Source organism: Ranitomeya variabilis, chromosome 2 (genome assembly GCF_051348905.1).
Source record: "Ranitomeya variabilis isolate aRanVar5 chromosome 2, aRanVar5.hap1, whole genome shotgun sequence".
Lineage (NCBI taxonomy): Eukaryota > Metazoa > Chordata > Amphibia > Anura > Dendrobatidae > Ranitomeya > Ranitomeya variabilis.
Window position 1 is genome coordinate 127,586,049 of NC_135233.1, and position 20,723 is coordinate 127,606,771.

At 49.6% G+C, this 20,723-nt stretch overlaps 1 protein-coding gene across 1 annotated transcript in view; it reads right to left on the bottom strand.

Moving 5' to 3' along the window:
• CEBPZOS (CEBPZ opposite strand) overlaps nucleotides 1–20,723 on the bottom strand; it is a 91,190-nt gene that overhangs the window by 57,385 nt on the left and 13,082 nt on the right. Inside the window, exon 4 of the mRNA XM_077283000.1 lies at nucleotides 1,235–1,316. Coding sequence (XP_077139115.1) covers nucleotides 1,235–1,316 — 82 coding nt within the window. The remainder of the gene's footprint in view (nucleotides 1–1,234; nucleotides 1,317–20,723) is intronic.

Sequence of the window (20,723 nt, forward strand, 5' to 3'; positions counted from 1 at the left end):
GCAGGTGTGGTCTTTGGACAGATATGAAGAGTTTGTATGTTCCCCCTGTGTTTGTGTCAATTTTACAATGGCACAAGCTTTGTAAAATAAAGATATACCGTATTTTTCGGACTATAAGACGCACCCAGGTTTTAGAGGTGGAAAATAGGGGAAAAAATATTTGAAGCAAAAAAGGTGGTAAAATATTTAATAACATAAACATACTATTATATGTGGTGTTATTATATATAATAGTATGTTATTATATTGGAAGCTGCGGGTAGAAGATGTTGCTGCGGGACCAGTGTGCCGTCTGTAAAGTACTATATGAAGACGCTGGAGGGTGAGTATAAAAATGGGGGCACAGGGCTTAAATTCAAAGCACCACTCCAGCACTAAAAAATAACACTGGAGTGCTGCTTTGAGATCCCATTGGGAGAACTATAACTACCAGCATGTCCTGCAGATCCTATGGCATGCTGGGAGTTACAGTTCACCACAGAAGTGGCAGAGTGCTTTATTGTGTGTTGTAGTAACTAACCTTTTAATTGTGGCAGCCAGCCAGCTGTGGTGAGATAAAATGCTGGAGCATCCCATCCATGACACCACAGAGCGCTCCCTCTTGTTGCCTCTCCACAGCACAGGAGGAAGCCAGCAGATTGTAGTGTGGTGTCTGCAGGACCTGTGATGATATCAGAAGAGGGAGGGCTCTGTGCTGCCTTGTGATGCTCCAGCCCACCCACTCCTGACATCACACAGGTCCTTGTGCTGGAGCACTCAGCACAGCCCCGACAGGCAGGTATGCCGCGATTTTGTGTCTCCCCTCTGGCCCCTGCTGCTGCCTCCTCCACCAGACACACAGATCTTCCCAGCTGCTGCAGAAATCCAGCGCTGGGGAAACCGTGTGTGTCCCTGTTTCAGTGAAGGAGTATTCATTTGCTGCTCCCAGCTCACTGCTCAGCTGACAGGTGGGCGGGGAAGCAGCTAATGAATATTCACTGCACTTTAATGATTGGGACCATGTGGTTTCCCCAGGGCTGATTCCTGAAGCCCAGCAGGGACACTTTTCTGCCTCCTGCCTCCCAGTGCAATCACACTCGCTGCTGCCCCCTCCCCACGTTACATCTTTACCATAAGACGCATCCACACTTTCCTCCCAAATTTGGAGGAAAAAAGTGCGTCTTATGGTCAGAAAAATACGGTAGATCTACACAAATCTGTATACTGTACAAGGTATAGCAAATATATAACTTACCATTTCTTCTTGGTTTCCCATGTTACAGCATCTCGCTCCCGGACTCCCTGTACGCCGGCCCATTCATTGGATTTATAGTAAACTGTTCACAAACCAAAGAAACATGCAAAAGTCCGTTACAGCTTCTGTACTGATCTGCATCAATTAAAACTTTGCTCTGCAGGGAAATATTCTAGGAGACGGCATACACATAGCACTGCCCATACCTAGTCATTTTCTATTTTCCACCTCCAGCTTAGAGATCACCCCTTCACTCCCAGGCGATTTTTAGTTTTTGTGCTTCCGCTTTTTTCCTCCCTTATTTGCAAAAGCCATGATTTTTTTATGTTTCCACCATTCATTTTGTTATACAATGTAGTGGAAAAAGGAAAAAAAATTTCGAAGTGCAGTGAAATGGTAATAAGAAGATCTCTCAATTCCAACCCTTTTTTTCTTTCACGGTGTTCATTGGGCAAGATTATTTTCTATGTTCGTAAGCTCGCATAGATACCAAAATAGTAACTGCGTTTTGGGGGGGTGCCTCCCCCCCAAAACGCAGTTACTATTTTGGTAACTGACTAGTAGTAGCTGACTAGTGGTAGCTGACATTTTCATCGATACTTTTTTAGGTCACGTTCAGTATGTGATCAGTATTTTACATCAGTATTTTTAAGACAAAACCAGGAGTGGGACAATTAGAGGAAAAGTATAATAGAAACACATCACCACTTCTGTATTTGTCACCCACTCCTGGTTTTAGCTAACAAATACTGATGTAAAATACTGACCAAACACAATGCGTGAACATGGTCTACTTCAGATACAAAGTTTTGATCGCTTTTTCTTGCAATTTCATTTACAGATGCTTGGTGAACAATAAAAACGAGATCAGGAGCCAAGTCTGCTCCTAAAATGCCGACATCTACAGTGCCTTACGACAGTATTCAGCCCCCTGGAACTTTTCAACCTTTTCCCACATATCATGCTTCAAACATAAAGATACCAAATGTAAATTTTTGGTGAAGAAACAACAAGTGGAACACAATTGTTAAGTTAAACGAAAATTATTGGTTATTTTAAATTTTTGTGGAAATTCAAAAACTGAAAAGTGGGGCGTGCAATATTATTCGGCCTTTACTTTCAGTGCAGCAAACTCACTCCAGAAGTTCATTGTGGATCTCTGAATGATCCAATGTTGTCCTAAATGCCTAATGATGATAAATATAATCCACCTGTGTGTATTCAAGTCTCCGTATAAATGCACCTGCTCTGTGATAGTCTCAGGGTTCTGTTTGAAGCACAGAGAGCATCATGAAGACCAAGGAACACAACAGGCAGGTCCGTGATACTGTTGTGGAGAAGTTTAAAGCCGGATTTGGATACAAAATAATTTCCAAAACTTTAAACATCCCAAGGAGCACTGTGTTCATATTGAAATGGAAGGAGTAGCATACCACTGCACATCTACCAAGACCCGGCCGTCCCTCTAAACGTTCATCTCAAACAAGGAGAAGACTGATCAGAGATGCAGCCAAGAGGCCCATGATCACTCTGGATGAACTGCAGAGATCTACAGCTGAGGTGGGACAGCCTGTCCATAGGACAACAATCAGTCGTACACTGCACAAATCTGGCCTTTATGGAAGCGTGGCAAGAAGAAAGCCATTTTTCAAAGATATCCATAAAAAGTGTCATTTAAAGTTTGCAACAAGCCACATGGGAGACACACCAAACATGTGGAAGAAGGTGCTCTGGTCAGACGAAACCAAAATCGAACTTTTTGGTAACAATGCCAAACAATATGTTTGGCTTAAAGGCAACACAGCTCATCACCCTGAAAACACCATCCCCACTGTCAAACATGGTGGTGGCAGCATCATGGTTTGGGCCTGCTTTTCTTCAGCAGGGACAGGGAAGACGGTTAAAATGGATTGGAAGATGGATGGAGCCAAATACAGTACCATTCTTGAAGAAAACATGTTGGAGTCTGCAAAAGACCTGAGACTGGGACGGAGATATGTCTTCCAACAAGACAATGATCCCAAACATAAAGCAAAATCTACAATGGAATGGTTCACAAATAAACGTATCCAGGTGTTAGAATGGCCAAGTCGAAGTTCAGACCTCAATCCAATCGAGAATCTGTGGAAAGAACTGAAAACTGCTGTTCACAAACAATCTCCATCAAACCTCACTGAGCTTGAACTGTTTGCCAGGGAAGAATGGGCAAGAATTTCAGGCTCTCGATGTAAAAAACTGATAGAGACATACCCCAAGCGACTTGCAGCTGTAATCGCAGCAAAAAGTGGCGCAACATATTATTAAGTTAAAGGGGCCGAATAATATTGCACGCTCCACTTTTCAGTTTTTGATTTTCCACAAAAATTTAAAATAACCAATAAATTTCGTTCAACTTCACAATTGTGTTCCACTTGTTGTTGATTCTTCGGCAAAAATAAACATTTGGTATCTTTATGTTTGAAGCATGATATGTGGGAAAAGGTTGAGCCGAATACTTTCGCAAGGCACTGTACATCTAACTAGGGCAGATCGCTTCTGTTAATCCATTAAATAACCAGGCATCCATTAAATGCTGCTGTCAATTACGGATTTAAACCATGTGATTCTTTCTGGGAGCCAATACTGTGTCTGTTCTGGGCACTCATGCCCCCCACAGAAGCAATTGCAGGGTGCCGATGGCTTTCCATGGAATTAAAGTTTTTTTGTTCCCTGCAGTGCTGCAAAAATGCAATATTAAACTATTACAACGTATCTACTCCAAAATGGTATCCACAGAAAAATCAGCCCCCTCCATGCAAAAAAAACAAGCCCTGACATAGCTCAATCTACGGACAAATAAAACAGTTATTGATCTCAGAAAATAGTGGCACAAACCTAACATACCGGTATATATTTTTTTTCTACAAATGTGTGATTTTTTTACCACTTAAAGTAGAAAAATATAGGGATTTTTGTGTACTCACCATAAAATCCTTTTCTCGGAGCCAATCATTGGAGGACACAGGACCATGGGTGTAAAGGCCCCGTCTCACATAGCGAGATCGCTAGCGAGATCGCTGCTGAGTCACAAGTTTTGTGACGCAACAGCGACCTCAGTAGCGATCTCGCTATGTGTGACACGTACCAGCGATCAGGCCGGAATGGCCTGGACCTTTTTTTGGTCGTTGAGGTCCCGCTGACATCGCTGAATCGGTGTGTGTGACACCGATCCACCGATGTCTTCACTGGTAACCAGGGTAAACATCGGGTTACTAAGCGCAGGGCCGCGCTTAGTAACCCGATGTTTACCCTGGTTACCAGCGTAAATGTAAAAAAAAACAAACAGTACATACTCACCATCTGTTGCCCGTCAGGTCCCTTGGCGTCTGCTTCCTGCTCTGACTGAGCCGCCGTAAAGTGAGAGCACAGCAGTGACGTCACCGCTGCGCTCTGCTCTCACTGTACGGCGGCTCAGTCAGAGCAGGAAGCAGACGGCAAGGGACACCGAAAGGCGAGTATGTACTGTTTGTTTTTTTTGGTAACCAGGGTAAACATCGGGTTACTAAGCGCGGCCCTGCGCTTAGTAACCCGATGTTTACCCTGGTTACCCGGGTGCTGCAGGGGGACTTCGGCATCGTTGAAGACAGTTTCAACGATGCCGAGGTCGTTCCCCTGATCGTTGGTCGCTGGAGAGAGCTGTCTGTGTGACAGCTCCCCAGCGACCACACAGCGACGCTGCAGCGATCAGCATCGTTGTCTGTATCGCTGCAGCGTCGCTGTGTGAGACGGGGCCTTAATGCTGCTGCCACTAGAAGGACACTAAGTGAATATAGAAAGATTTAGGGTATGTGCACACGCTGCGGATTTTGCTGCGGAACCGCAGTGTTTCCGCAGCTGCGGGTCCGCAGCGGTTTCCCATGAGTTTACAGTACAATGTAAACCTATGGGAAACGAAATCCGCAGTGCACATGCGGAAAAAAACGTGCGGAAACGCAGCGGTTTATATTCCGCAGCATGCCAATTCTTTGTTCGGATTCCGATGCGGGTTTACACCTGCTCCAATAGAAATCTGCAGGTGAAAACCCGCAGAGGAAACCGCAATAGAAACCGCGATAAATCCGCAGTAAAAACCGAAGCGGCTTTGCACTGCGGATTTATCAAATCCGCTGCGGAAAATTCCGCAATGGAATCCGCAGCGCGTGCACAAGCCCTTTTCAAGCTAGTTTCACACTAACATCCGCCCACTGCCGCGCCTCTTCCTTCAGCTCGGCCTACGTCTGCATTTGTCCAGTGCACCCTATCTTTAACATTGGGTACGCATGCCATGCGGATGTATGCGGATGCCTCCACATGCGTCATCTTGACGCTGCACTGACCTGCGTCAAAAGCAACATGTTGCATTTTGCTGCAGTCAGCGTAGCTTCAAAACGATGCGTGCGGAGGCATCCGCATGGCCTGCGTACCAAATGTTAAAGATAGGGTATGCAAGACGCATGCAGACGTAGGCGGAGCTGAAGGAAGAAGCGCGGCAGTGGGCGGGGCTTCATGAAGGAAGAATGCTTTCGTCTGCAGCCCTGTCGAACGCTAGTGTGAAACTAGCCTAACTCCTCCTCTGCAGTATACACCCTCCTGCTGGCTCTAAGTGAACCAGTTTGGTAACCAAGCAGTAGGAACTTTAAACCATTAACAAGAATAAACTACAACCCCTGGCAAAAATTATGGAATCACCGGCCTTGGAGGATGTTCATTCAGTTGTTTAATTTTGTAGAAAAAAAGCAGATAACAGACATGGCACTAAACTAAAGTCATTTCAAATGGCGACTTTCTGGCTTTAAGAAACACTAAAAGAAATCAAGAACAAAAAATGTGGTAGTCAGTAATGTTACTTTTTTTTAAACCAAGCATAGGGAAAAAATTATGGAATCACTCAATTCTGAGGAAAAAATTATGGAATCAACCTGTAAATTTTCATTCCCAAAACTAACACCTGCATCAAATTAGATCTGCTAGTTAGTCTGCATCTAAAAAGGAGTGATCACACCTTGGAGAGCTGTTGCACCAAGTGGACTGACATGAATCATGGCTCCAACAGGAGAGATGTCAATTGAAACAAAGGAGAGGATTATCAAACTCTTAAAGGAGGGTAAATCATCACACAATGTTGCAAAAGATGTTGGTTGTTCAGTCAGCTGTGTCTAAAATCTGGACCAAATACAAACAACATGGGAAGGTTGTTAAAGGCAAACATACTGGTAGACCAAGGAAGACATCAAAGCGTCAAGACTGGAAACTTAAAGCAATATGTCTCAAAAACAGGAAATACACAACAAAACAAATGAGGAACGAATGGTGGAAATTGGAGTCAACATCTGTGACCGAACTGTAAAGGTACCTTCACACTAAACGACTTTGCAACGAGAACGACAACGATCCGTGATGTTGCAGCGTCCTGGATAGCGATATCGTTGTGTTTGACACGCAGCAGCGATCTGGATCCCGCTGTGATATCGCTGGTCGTTGCTGAAAGTCCAAAACTTTATTTGGTCGTCAGATCGGCGTGTATCGTCGTGTTTGACAGCAAAAGCAACGATGCCAGCAATGTTTTACAATGGTAACCAGGGTAAATATCGGGTTACTAAGCGCAGGGCCGCGCTTAGTAACCCGATATTTACCCTGGTTACCATTGTAAAAGTAAAAAAAAAAAAAAACACTACATACTCACCCTCTGATGTCTGTCACGTCCCCCGGCGTCCGCGCTGCTGCTCAGAGCTTCCTGCACTGAATGTGTCAGTGCCGGCCGTAAAGCAAAGCACAGCGGTGACGTCACCGCTGTGCTTTAGGGCCGGCGCTTACACAGTTCAGGGAAGCTGAAGGCGAGGGATGCGACAGACACGACAATGTAAGTATGTAGTGTTTTTTTTTTTTTACATTTACACTGGTAACCAGGGTAAACATCGGGTTACTAAGCGCGGCCCTGCGCTTAGTAACCCGATGTTTACCCTGGTTACCCGGGGACTTTGGCATCGTTGGTCGCTGGAGAGCTGTCTGTGTGACAGCTCTCCAGCGACCACACAGTGACGCTGCAGCGATCGGCATCGTTGTCGATATCGCTGCAGCGTCGCTTAATGTGACGGTACCTTAAGAAATCGCCTAAAGGAAATGGGATTTACATACAGAAAAGCTAAACAAAAGCAATCATTAACACCTAAACAGAAAAAAACCAAGGTTACAGTGGGCTAAGGAAAATCAATCGTGGACTGTGGATGACTGGATGAAAGTCATATTCAGTGATAAATTACGAATCTGCATTGGGCAAGGTGATGATTCTGGAACTTTTGTTTGGTGCTGTTCCAATGAGATTTATGAAGATGACTGCCTGAAGAGAACATGCAAATTTCCACAGTCATTGATGTTATGGGGCGGCATGTCAGGTAAAGGCACTGGGGAGATGGCTGTCATTACATCTTCAATAAATGCGCAAGTTTATGTTGATTTTTTGGACACTTTTCTAATCTCATCAATTGAAAGGATGTTTGGGGATGAAATAATTTTTCAAGATGATAATGCATCCTGCCATAGAGCAAAAACTGTGAAAACACTCCTTGAAAAAAGACACATAAGGTCAATGTCATGGCCTGCAAATAGTCCGGATCTCAATACAATTGAAAATCTTTGGTGGAAGTTGAAGAAAATGGTCCATGAGAAGGCTCCAACGTGCAAAGCTGATCTGGCAACAGCAATCAGAGAAAGTTGGAGCCAGATTGATGAAGAGTACTGTTTGACACTCATTAAGTCCATGCCTCAGAGACTGCAAGCTGTTATAAAGGCCAGAGGTGGTGCAACAAAATACTAGTGATGTTTTGGAGTGTTTTTTTTTGTTTGTTTGTTTTTCATGATTCCATAATTTTTTCCTCAGAATTGAGTGATTCCATAATTTTCCCCCTATGCTTGGTTAAAAAAGTAACCATTACTGACTACAACATTTTTAGTTCTTGATCTCTTTTAGTGTTTCTTAAAGCCACAAAATTGCCATTTGAAATGACTTTAGTTTTGTGCCATGTCTGTGATCTGCTTTTTTTCTACAAAATTAAACAACTGAATGAACATCCTTCAAGGTCGGTGATTCCATAATTTTTGCCAGGGGCTGTATGTCAAATCCAAGAAAACAAACAAATCATTAGACTTAGGCTGATTTCACACATCAGTTTTTTGCCATCAGTCACAATCTGTTGAATTTTGAAAACAACGGATCCATCGCAGATTGTGAAAAACTGATGCGACGGATCCATTTTTTCGCCAGATCCGACTAGCTGATCCTGCTAATTGGATCCTTAAAATAAAAAATAAAAAAAATAATTGACGCATGCTCAGTTTAAAAAAAACAAACAGATTTCATTGCCGGATTCCATCATTTGACGGATCCGGCGCCAAAGGCTTCCACTATAGCAAACGATGGACGGCAACGGATCCGTCGCTGTCCGTTTTTTAGACGGACAAAAAACGTTACTATGTCCGTTTTCTCCGGCCGTCGGATAAACAATTTTCAAAAAATGGATGAAACGTGAGACCATCCGTCGCAATCAGTTTTTTTGTTTTCACAATTCGCCGGATTGTGACTGACGGCAAAAAACTGTGTGTGAAAGCAGCCTAACAGGGTGGGTGCTGTGTCCCTCAATGAAAAGGATTTTACGATGAGTACACAAAAATCCCTATTTCTCCTACGCCTCATTGGGGGACACAGGACCATGGGACGTCCTAAAGCAGTCCCTGGGTGGTAAACAATCAACTGTTATTACCCCATGTACCAATGAGTTACAGATGTGGTACTGCTGCCTGCAGAATCCGTCTGCCGAGGGCCGCATCTGCAGAGGCCTGAGAATGAATACTGTAATGTTTTGTGAAAATATGCAAGCTGGACCAGGTCGCAGCTCTGCAGACTTGTTCTGCTGACGCCTGGTGCCGAATGGCCCGAGAGTCACCCACTGTCCGAGTGGAATGTGCCTTAATCCCCGTTGGGACAGGTTTGCCCCTAACACGGTAGGACTCCTGAATAGCCGAGCGAATCCACTTGGCTATTGTGGCCTTTGAAGTGGCTAGGCCCTTCCTATGCCCCTCCGGAACCACGAATAGGGAATCTGTCTTGCGAAAAGACGCCGTCCACGAGACATATCTCTTCAGGGCTCTCACTAGGATCCAGGGTGTGAAGAGCCTTCTCGATACGATGTACTGGTGCTGGACAGAGTGAGGGCAAAACAATATCCTCGTTGAGATGGAAAGAAGAGAACTTTCAGTAGAAAAGACGGGGACGTTCTCAGAACCACCTTGTCTTGATGGAAACGGAGCTCGGCAGGACAGGGCTGACAACTCCGAGACACGCCTGATTGGCGTGACCGCGACTAGGAAAGCTACTTTCCAGGAAAGTTAGTGATACATCCTTCGAAAAGGGATCTCCTGTAAAACCCCGAGGACCAAATTAAGATCCCATGGTTCCAATGGCATCTTATAGGGAGGCACCACATGAGAGACTCCCTGAATGAAGGTCTTCACCTGTAATCTGTTGGCAATCCTGAGTTGGAACAGAACCAATAAGGCTGAAATCTGCCCTTTGAGTGAGCTAAGAGCGAGACCTGACTCCAATCAGGTCTGTAGAAATTCCAAAATGGAAGGAATGGAAAAGTCAAGAGGAGAGAGTCCACGGTCTTTGCACCATGAGAAGGTCTTCCAGGTGCGGTGATAAATGCGCATAGACGCGGGCTTCCTAGCACTTAACATGGTGGAGATCACTTGACGAGAGAATCCTGCTTGAGCTAGAACCCAGGATTCAACGGCCATGCCGATAAAAACACAGGGCCTCGGAATTCTGATGGTAAATAGGGCCCTGGGACAGCAGATCTGTGCGATCCGGCAGTCGCCAGGGAACGTCGGCGACGAGTTGAACTAGTTCCGCATACCACGCCCAGTGCGGCCAATCCAGCGCAACCAGGATCACTGGTGCCCCCTCCGCTCTGATCTTCTTCTGATCGGAAGTAAGGGGAGTGGGGGGAATACCACGGAAGGACCAATGCGTCCGATCCGATGGCAACTGGGTCGTGGGACCAAGCTATGAACTTGGGAACTTTGGTGTTTAGCCTTAAGGTCATCAGATCCACATCCGGAGTCCCCCAGAAACAGCAGATCTGCTGAAAGCCCTCCGGATGCAGAGACCACTCTCCCGAGGCGAGACCCTGGTGACTGAGAATGTCTGCCGCCCAATTCTCTACGCCCGGGATGTGGACTGCCGAGATCACCGAGTGTTTCCTCTCAGCCCATCAGCGAATGTGACTTACTTCGATCATGGCTGCCCTGCTGCGGGTGCCCACCTGACGGTTGATGTACGCCACAGCTGTGGCGTTGTCGGACTGAATCCTGATGGGTCGACCTGCCAGTAGTTGATGAAACCGCAGAAGGGCTAACTTGATTGCCCGTATCTCCAAAATGTTTATCAGCAGACTCGAATCTCGAGAAGATCAGTGTCCCTGTGCCGTGTGATGGTGGAACACTGCCCCCCCAGCCAAGAAGGCTGGCGTCTGTGGTCACCACTAGCCAATGTACTGGAAGGAAGGACTTCCCCTGTTCCAGCGAAGACTTCAGCGTCCACCACCTGAGGGACTGTGTCACGATGTGACTGACCCGGTATGAAACGACCCAACCGTAGGTTTGTCACAAACAGCACAACAAACAAGGGAACACCGGGGACACAATTACATCAGTGGGCCCTGTCGGTAGGGACTGGGGGAATGGGCACCTCCTGCACTGGCCTGCAGATGTGCCCTGATCTTGCTACCGTCCCTATACGGGTTCTTTCACCCTGTCGCCGACCAGGATACCTAGTCCCTCACTTGCCCTGCACCTATCCCTACACAGGTAACTGGCAGGTGAGAGCACTGGTCCCACCGCTGCACTAATACAACAAGGGGTAAGGAAAGACAGACAAGGTATAGGAGAACAACACTCAGCTTAATGCTGCAAAGCACAGCGGGAAGAAACACCAGATACACCGGACTCAACAGTAGAACAACTGTTCCCAGCAAGCTCCTTCTCCCAGCTTGGTCGCTGCAGTATGAACTAACACTGACAGTCAGCTGATGCATCAGGTGACCACTTAAAGGATGGTGGGAGTGGTCACTACCAACATCAGCCGACCCAGCAGCAATGCAATAACACCAGCGGCCAACGGGGGTGGGGGGTGGGGGTTGGGTTGGCAAAAACTGCATTAACCCCCGATGACCAACTGAGAGGAACCAGATCTGCCACAAATCCAGAAATGGATCGTGACAGTCTGCTTGACCCGTGGAGAAAGCTGGAATCGACGGTCGAGAGAGAACGGATTCCTGTCCCAAGCCGCCGGAAGGGCATGTTAACAAGGGGCGGAGGTGTAGCTGTGCGAATGGAACCGCCTCTACAGCTGCCACCATCTTGCCAAGTACTCATACTGAAACGCAGAGAGTGAGAAAAGAGCGGGAGAGCATCTGTGTTCCCCGCTGTAAGGCTAAGACTTTTTCCGGAGGAAGGATCACCATCCCTCGGGAAGTGTCCAGAATCATTTCCAAGAAAGGAATTCGCTGAGCTGGTACTGGCGAGGACTTTTTGAAGTGTATCTTCCAGCCCAGGCGAGAAAGTGTATCTATCGTGATACTCACGTACTCTTGCAGGTGTGAAAAGACGGTCCCTTGATCAGGATCGTCTAGATACAGTAGCACTACAACCCCCCCCCCCCTGAGCGTGAAGGATAGCCATGGAAGCCGCCATGACCTTGGTGAAGATTCTGGGGATGGTGGTGAGGCCGAAGGGCAAGGCAGCGAATTGAACCGCGAATCGTAGAAATCTTTGGTGAGGGGGATGTGAAGGTAAGCGTCCTGGATGTCTATGGACGCTAGGAAGTCTCCTTTTTCCATTGAAGCGATGACTGAAGGGAGCGACTCCATTCCGAACCGTCACACTCTGATGAACTTGTTCAACAGTTTTAGGTCCAGTATGGGCGGCACTGTTCCATCCTTTTTTTGGGAACACAAATAGGTTCGAGTAAAAACCCTTGGACCTTTTGTTTTGCAGAACCGGTAAAATGACCCCGTCCTTTCTGAGGGCTTTTATGGCTCGGAAGAATGCTGCTGTCTTTGCCTTGGGAGGAGAAGACAGGAAAAACCGCATTTGTGGAGGAGACTAAATCTATTTTGTATCCGGAGGACACCAGACCTCTGACCCACTCGACGTGAACAACCGAGAGCCAGGCTTGACGGAACAAAAGCAGACGACCTCCTACTTTTTTGGCGCCCCCCGGATACCACACTGAGTCATTGTGCATGGGATCTGTGTGATCTGGCTCCCTTAGGTCAAGGCTGTCTAGGCCTGCTCTTCCAGGAATGGGTTGGTCTGTATGAGACCTGGGAACCTCTATCCATACGCGGGGCCCACCCTGGTCCCGAAGAGACGGTTGTAGAGGACCAGCTGGGGTTGTTACGAAAATACTGGGTCCGAACTTGTTGTTGTTGGTTCCGAAATGGTCGAACAGGCCTCTGCTGGGGAAGAAACTTACTGTTCCCTCCAGTAGCGTCGGAGATTAGTTGATCAAGTTTTCTCCAAATAAGTGACCGCTTTGATAGGGCAGAGAGGTTAAGGACTTTTTGGAAGCAAAATTTGCACACCAGTCTCTGAGCCATAGCGCCCTCCTAATGGTGATGGTGTTTGCTGCTGCTTGTGAAGCGCAGTTCGCCGCATCTAAAGAAGAGGACATAACGAAATCCCCAGCCCGAGATATCTGGCTAGCGAGGCATGCCACCTCAGGCGGGAGGTTAGTTTCCTGAACGGATGCGGACAAGGCCTCAGCCCAATAGACCATAGCCTTAGCCACCCAGGTTGCAGCAAAGGATGGAAAGAGCACAGCTCCAGAGGCCTCAAAGACTGACCAAGCAAGATTGTCAATTTGGCGGTCACTAGGATTTTTGACTGCTGAGCTATCGGACAAGGATAAAAGAGTTTTAGATGTTTAGATGCAAGCTGCGATACGGGAGGATCCACTGGGGGGGGGGGGGGGACTGTAACCAATCCTTTTTTACAGCAGGAGCAAAGGGATATCTAGACTCCATGGGCTTCTGCTCTGTGAGGCGCTTATCCGGTCGATCCCTATGTCTCTCAACGATGTCCTTAAACTCGGGGTGGTTGGCAAGACACGGCGTGATCTGGGATAGATACGGGTTCCTTGTCCACCCTCAGAGCCTTGTTAACTGACTCAATAAGGGAATCAACTGTCTCCTGATAATTCTGCGAGTCCTGATCTGAGGACGCATCAGATCCGTATTCTGAATCATGTTCGCTACCAACCCCTGGAGAGAGGGAGCGAGAAGCCGAACATACGGAGGCCGAAGCACGAGAAGGTTCGGGGGACGTGCCATGTGTCCTTTTTCTAGAAACATGAGCACTTTTTGATAAAGCAAGACCCCTGCTGGATGATGAATCTTGTCCGTTGGAAGAGTTTTTCGCAACTGACACCCTGACTTGAGGAGGGGTCCCAGAGAGAGTCTATTGCCTTGGCCAGAGAAGCCATAGACCGTGACAGGGAAATAGCCCACTCAGGGGGACTAGGCTCGCTAGGGTCGGTAGCAGTGGTGGGTGGCTCCTGGGCAGATACCGGGTCACAGGCTGTGCAGAATGCAGTATTGTGACCTCGGGGCAAAGAAATCTTGCAAGTGGTACATGATGCAAAAAAACAGTATGTGTTTTGTTAGCCTTTTTGGATGCTTTAGGTTGAGACATAGTGTACCCTGGCATCCCTTGGAAAAGAGAGAGAGAGGGAGGATGTATGTGCAGAGAAAGGGTTAAGCTATGATTCTGTAGCTTACCCAGGTCCTGTGTCTTGAGTACCCAGGGGAAATGCCGCTGTCCGCCGCCCATGCAGCGCTTCTGTCAGTGCTGCTGTCATGCTGTCCCTGCTGGTGTCCAGGTTCCAAGGCTGCGCTGCCAGAGGTGTAGAAAGATGGCCGCCGAGATAAGGAAGGTGCTTCTTGTTTGGAACGAGAAGCGCCAGAACGCAAGAATGGCGCCACCCCCGGTAGGCGGGGCCATTAAAATGCGGCCTATCCCGGCTAGAAGCCAGGAACTAAATTTCTGGAGCCGGGTTAAAGTGCGGGCCGCAGTCGTTCACCGCAGCGCCCGTTGAGCCTGCAGCCTATCCCGGCTAGAAGCCGGGGACTAAATTTTTGGAGCCGAGTGAAAGTGGGGGCCGCGGTTGTTCATTGCAGTGCCCGCGAGCCTGCTAGAAGCTGGGGAGGAACCGGAACCCTGTCGCCGCTGGGGGGCAAACTAAGAGGGGCTGTAACGGTGTACAAAACGCCACGGGACACCTCCCCCTCCCCGGGACCAGGACCCCCTTTCTCTGCGCCCAGATGGAGCCTCTTCTACCAGCTGTAGTCTTACTCACGGAGTGCCAGGAGACGTAGCAGAGCCGTAGCTGCAGGTGTGCTGGTCCTGGGGTTCACTCTCAATCCACCATCCTCATAGACAAAGGAGGTGGAGAGAGCCTGCCACCTTTCATCATCCGCTTAATATAAGTGGGGGCTGCATGGACGCCAATGGAGGGCCTCTGTACATCCAGTGGGTTCACTTCCATAGGGTGGGACAGGGCAAGTTGTCCGGCTATAGGCCTGGCTCCAGGAGAGGATACATAGAGGCGACACTCTATGTGCTCGCCCGTTGCTGGTGTGGGGAGATCGGGACCCGAAGGAACCGTTGCTCCTAAAGTGAGCTCAAGTATGGCATCCCACATCGCAGGAGAGGGTACGGGGAGGCGACACTCCGCATTCTCGCCTGTTGATGAGTCGGGGGAGATCGGAACCTTGAAACGATCCGTCGCCTCCTTCACTCCGTTAAGCAAAAATAAAAATCAAAAATAAAAATAAAAACGTTTGGGTCTGAAAACCAGACCCAAGTGCCTCCTACAGACACTAAGCAAGAACTGGTTCACTTAGAGCCAGCAGGAGGGTGTATACTGCAGACGAGGAGTTAATCTTTCTATATCTATAGTCACTTAGTGTCCTCTTAGTGGCAGCAGCATAACACCCATGGTCCTGTGTCCCCCAATGAAGCGTAGGAGAAAAACAGATTATATATTTACAGTAATATATATATATATATATATATATATATATATATATATATATAGTGCAGACCAAATGTTTGGACACACCCTCTCATTTAAAGATTTTTCTGTATTTTCATGACTATTCACACTGAAGGTATCAAAACTATCAATTAACACATGTGGAATTATATACTTAACAAAAAAGCGTGAAACAACTGAAAATGTCTTATATTCTAGTTTCTTCAAAGTAGCCACCTTTTGCTTTGATGACTGCTTTGCACACTCTTGGCATTCTTGGCGTAGCACCCCATCACTCTCTTTCTTGGTCAAATAGCCCTTACACAGCCTGGAGGTGTGTTTGGGGTCATTGTCCAGTTGAAAAATAAATGATGGTCCAACTAAAGGCAAAAAGGATGGAATAGCATGCCGCTGCAAGATTCTGTGGTAGCCATGCTGGTTCAGTATGCCTTCAATTTTGAATAAATCCCCAACAGTGTCACCAGCAAAGCACCCCCACACCATCACACCTCCTCCTCCATGCTTCACGGTGGGAACCAGGCACGTAGAGTCCATCCGTTCACCTTTTCTGCGTCGCACAAAGACACGGTGGTTGAAACCAAAGATCTCAAATTTGGACTCATCAGACCAAAGCACAGATTTCCCCTGGTCCAATGTCCATTCCTTTGGCCCAAACAAGTCTCTTCTGCTTGTTTCCTGTCCTTAGCAGTGGTTTCCTAGCAGCTATTTTACCATGAAGGCCTGCTGCACAAAGCCTTCTCTTAACAGTTGTTGTAGAGATGTGTCTGCTGCTAGAACTGCGTGGCATTGACCTGGTCTCTAATCTGAGCTGCTGTTAACCTGCGATTTCTGAGGCTGGTGACTCGGATACACTTATCCTCAGATGCAGAGGTGACTCTTGGTCTTCCTTTCCTGGGGCGGTCCTCATGTGAGACAGTTTCTTTGTAGCGCTTGATGGTTTTTGCAACTGCACTTGGGGACACTTTCAAAGTTTTCCCAATTTTTCGGACTGACTGACCTTCATTTCTTAAAGTAATGATGGCCACTCGTTTTTCTTTACTTAGCTGCTTTTCTTGCCATAATACAAATTCTAACAGTCTATTCAGCAGGACTATCAGCTGTGTATCCACCAGACTTCTGCACAACACAACTGATAGTCCCAACCCCATTTTTAAGGCAAGAAATCCCATTTATTAAAGCGGACAGGGTACACCTGTGAAGTGAAAACCATTCCCGGTGACTACTTTTTGAAGCTCATCAAGAGAATGCCAAGATTGTGTAAAGCAGTCATCAAAGCAAAAGGTGGCTACTTTGAAGAACCTAGAATATAAGACATGTTTTCAGTTGTTTCACACTTTTTTGTTATTTATATAATTCCACATGTTTTACTTCATAGTTTTGATGCCTTCAGTGTGAATATATATATACTAGATTGTGGCCCGATTCTAACGCATCGGGTATTCTAGAATATGCATGTCCCCGTAGTATATGGACAATGATGATTCCATAATTCGCGGCAGACTGTGCCTGTCGCTGATTGGTCGAGGCAACCTTTATGACATCGTCGCCATGGCAACCATTATGACATCTACGTCGATACTGTGCCCGTTGCTTATTGGTCGAGGCCTGGCGGCCTCGACCAATCAGCGACGGGCACAGTCTGCCGCGAATTCTGGAATCATCATTGTCCATATACTACGGGGACATGCATATTCTAGAATACCCGATGCGTTAGAATCGGGCCACAATCTAGTATGTATGTATATATGTATATATATATATATATATATATATATATATATACTAGCTATTGAACCCGTTCTACGCCCGGGTGGCGAGCATTTATATTGGAATATGGTCTCCATCCTGGTATGTGCTGCTCCTATCCTGTCATATGCTGCTCCATCCTGCGCCCCCATCCTGTCATGTGCTGCTCCACCGTGTCATGTGCTGCTCCATCCTGCGCCCCCATCCTGTCATGTGCTGCTCCACCGTGTCATGTGCTGCTCCATCCTCATCCCCATCCTGTCATGTGCTCCCATCCTGCGCCCCCATCCTATCACGTGCTGCTCCATCCTGCGCCCCCATCAGTGCGGGCGGCTGTGCTGAGTGCGGGCGGCTGTGCTGAGTGCGGGCGGCTGTGCTGAGTGCGGGCGGCTGTATGTGGCTGTGCTGAGTGCGGGCGGCTGTATGTGACGTGGCTGTGCTGGGTGCGGGCGGCTGTGCTGGGTGCGGCAGCTGTGGACGGCTGTGCTGGGTGCGGTGGCTGTGCTGGGTGCAGCGGCTGTGCTGGGTGCAGCGGCTGTGCGTGGCTGTAGGCGGCTGTGCGTGGCTGTGGGAGGCTGTGCTGGGTGCGGCGGCTGTGCGTGGCTGTGGGCGGCTGTGCTGGGTGCGGCGGCTGTCCGTGGCTGTAGGCGGCTGTGCGTGGCTGTGCTGGGTGCGGAGGCTGTGCATGGCTGTGCTGGGTGCGGCGGCTGTGCTGGGTGCGGCGGCTGTGCTGGGTGCGGCGGCTGTGCTGGGTGCGGCGGCTGTGCTGGGTGCGGCGGCTGTGGGTGGCTGTGCTGGGTGCAGCGGTTGTGCGTGGCTGTGGGCGGCTGTGCTGGGTGCGGCGGCTGTGGGCGGCTGTGCGTGGCTGTGCTGGGTGCGGCGGCTGTGCGTGGCTGTGGGCGGCTGTGCGTGGCTGTGGGCGGCTGTGCTGGGTGCGGCGGCTGTGCTGGGTGCGGCGGCTGTCCGTGGCTGTGGGCGGCTGTGCGTGGCTGTGGGAGGCTGTGCGTGGCTGTAGGCGGCTGTGCGTGGCTGTGGCGGCTGTGCATGGCTGTGCTGGGTGCGGCGGCTGTGCTGGGTGCGGCGGCTGTGGGTGGCTGTGCTGGGTGCGGCGGCTGTGCGTAGCTGTGGGCTGTGCGTGGCTGTGGGCGGCTGTGCTGGGTGCGGCGGCTGTGCTGGGTGCGGCGGCTGTGCGTGGCTATGGGTGGCTGTACGTGGCTGTGGGCGGCTGTGCTGGGTGCGGCGGCTGTGCGTGGCTGTGGTCGGCTGTGCTGGGTGCGGCTGAGGGTGGCTGTGGGCGGCTGTGCGTGGCTGTGGTCGGCTGTGCTGGGTGCGGCGGCTGTGGTCGGCTGTGCTGGGTGCGGCGGCTGTGCGTGGCTGTGGGCGGCTGTGCTGGGTGCGGCGGCTGTGCGTGGCTGTGGTCGGCTGTGCTGGGTGCGGCGGCTGTGCGTGGCTATGGGTGGCTGTGCGTGGCTGTGGGCGGCTGTGCTGGGTGCGGCGGCTGTCCGTGGCTGTGGGCGGCTGTGCGTGGCTGTAGGCGGCTGTGCGTGGCTGTAGGCGGCTGTGCATGGCTGTGCTGGGTGCGGCGGCTGTGCTGGGTGCGGCGGCTGTGCTGGGTGCGGCGGCTGTGCTGGGTGCGGCGGCTGTGCGTGGCTGTGGGCGGCTGTGCTGGGTGCGGCGGCTGTGCGTGGCTGTGGTCGGCTGTGCTGGGTGCGGCGGCTGTGCGTGGCTGTGCTGGGTGCGGCGGCTGTGCTGGGTGCGGCGGCTGTCCGTGGCTGTGGGCGGCTGTGCGTGGCTGTGGGAGGCTGTGGCGGCTGTGCTGGGTGCGGCGGATGTGCTGGGTGCGGCGGCTGTGGGTGGCTGTGCTGGGTGCGGCGGCTGTGGGCTGTGCGTGGCTGTGGGCGGCTGTGCTGGGTGCGGCGGCTGTGTGTGGCTATGGGTGGCTGTACGTGGCTGTGGGCGGCTGTGCTGGGTGCGGCGGCTGTGCGTGGCTGTGGTCGGCTGTGCTGGGTGCGGCGGCTGTGCGTGGCTATGGGTGGCTGTGGGCAGCTGTGCTGGGTGCGGCGGCTGTGCGTGGCTGTGGGCGCCTGTGCGTGGCTGTGGGCGGCTATGGTCGGCTGTGCTGGGTGCGGCGGCTGTGCTGGGCGCGGCGGCTGTGCTGGGTGCGGCCATTTTCTTGGTCCTGCTCCCGGAGTCGGCGCCTGCGCAGTCCGCGCTTTCCGGCGCCATTTTCTTGAAGACACTGCAATGTGTCTTCAAGAAAATGGCGCCGGAAAGCGCGGACTGCGCAGGCGCCGATTCCGGGAGCAGGGGGACAGTCACGGCCCGGAAGCGCGTCGGTGGAACGGGTCAGGTAAGTATACTCACCCTCCGCCTCCTGGCTCGTCCCTGCTTGTCCGGTGGAGATCGCGGTGTGCGTTCAGCGCTTACGCATACCGCGATCTCCTGGGAGCGTCGCTCTGTGAGGTCCAGACTGCGCCGGCGCTTGCGCTTGCGCAGTCTATAGAGGCTTCGGACAGAGTGACGCTCCCAGCGTTATATTATAGATATATACACACACATACATACACACACACACACACACCAATTTGTCAATGTTGTAACCGTACAGACCTGGATAATCACATTGCCAGGCCTTGATTACTGCACAATGACTGTAATGAAATTAAACAACAATTGGAAAATTGTGTTATTTTTTCCCCCCCAGAATTAATGATAACCGAATGTGCTCAGATATTGAGTTATCAGAGCATGCTCATGTGCTACCTGGTTGTCTTCGGCATGCTCAATAAGTATGTTCGAGTCCCAGCGGCTACATGTTTCAGATAGCACACAAGCATGTTCGCTCATCGCTATTCAGAATCACTGGAATATTTTACTATAGTTCAGTACACTTTATGTGAACATGAATGGCGTCAGTTAAAACTAAAACTCGTCCCGCAGAATGCTAACCCTCATATGTATAGTGCAATACAATAAAATATAGTCAAAATGACGCTCTTCTAGGAAGCCCAGCCACAGACATGAATAACAACCCATCAGCTGCTCTGTGATCAGGTAGCAGGCGGGCCAGTGGTAGCTGGTGCACCCAAGAGTGTGTCATCATCAGTAATTGACAACAGAATTTAAATGGTTAAACAGCTGCGATCAGAGCTAGCTTCAGTTGCTTCAGTTACACCAAGATGCTGGCTACGTACCACAGCCGGAATTTCCAAGGACGATGCCACTTTACATACCGGCAACAGACATGTGATGTTCTGTTACATGTCGTTAAGGGGTTAACCCATACCTGCATTAACTTGTGCTCTCTTTGTCTTTTAAGGGAGGTTGTGTGACCACTGCAGCCAATCAGTGTGCCACCACCGATACCAATATATAACTGCAGTGGTCACGTACCGCCCAAGTAGGAAAATGTGAAGCTGCCTGCTTTTCCCCCTGGCAGGAGACTGAAGGAGGAAGCAAGCAGCAATACAGAGGAATAGCTGGGGTCCCTCTGGTGAAGACATGTCTGCATTTTTCCTTTTGGGACCACCATGGGTCCATTTTTTAAATAAGAAAGGGTGTCTAATTCCCTTAATATTATTTAGTATATTACTGGTTAGTATTTATTCTGAA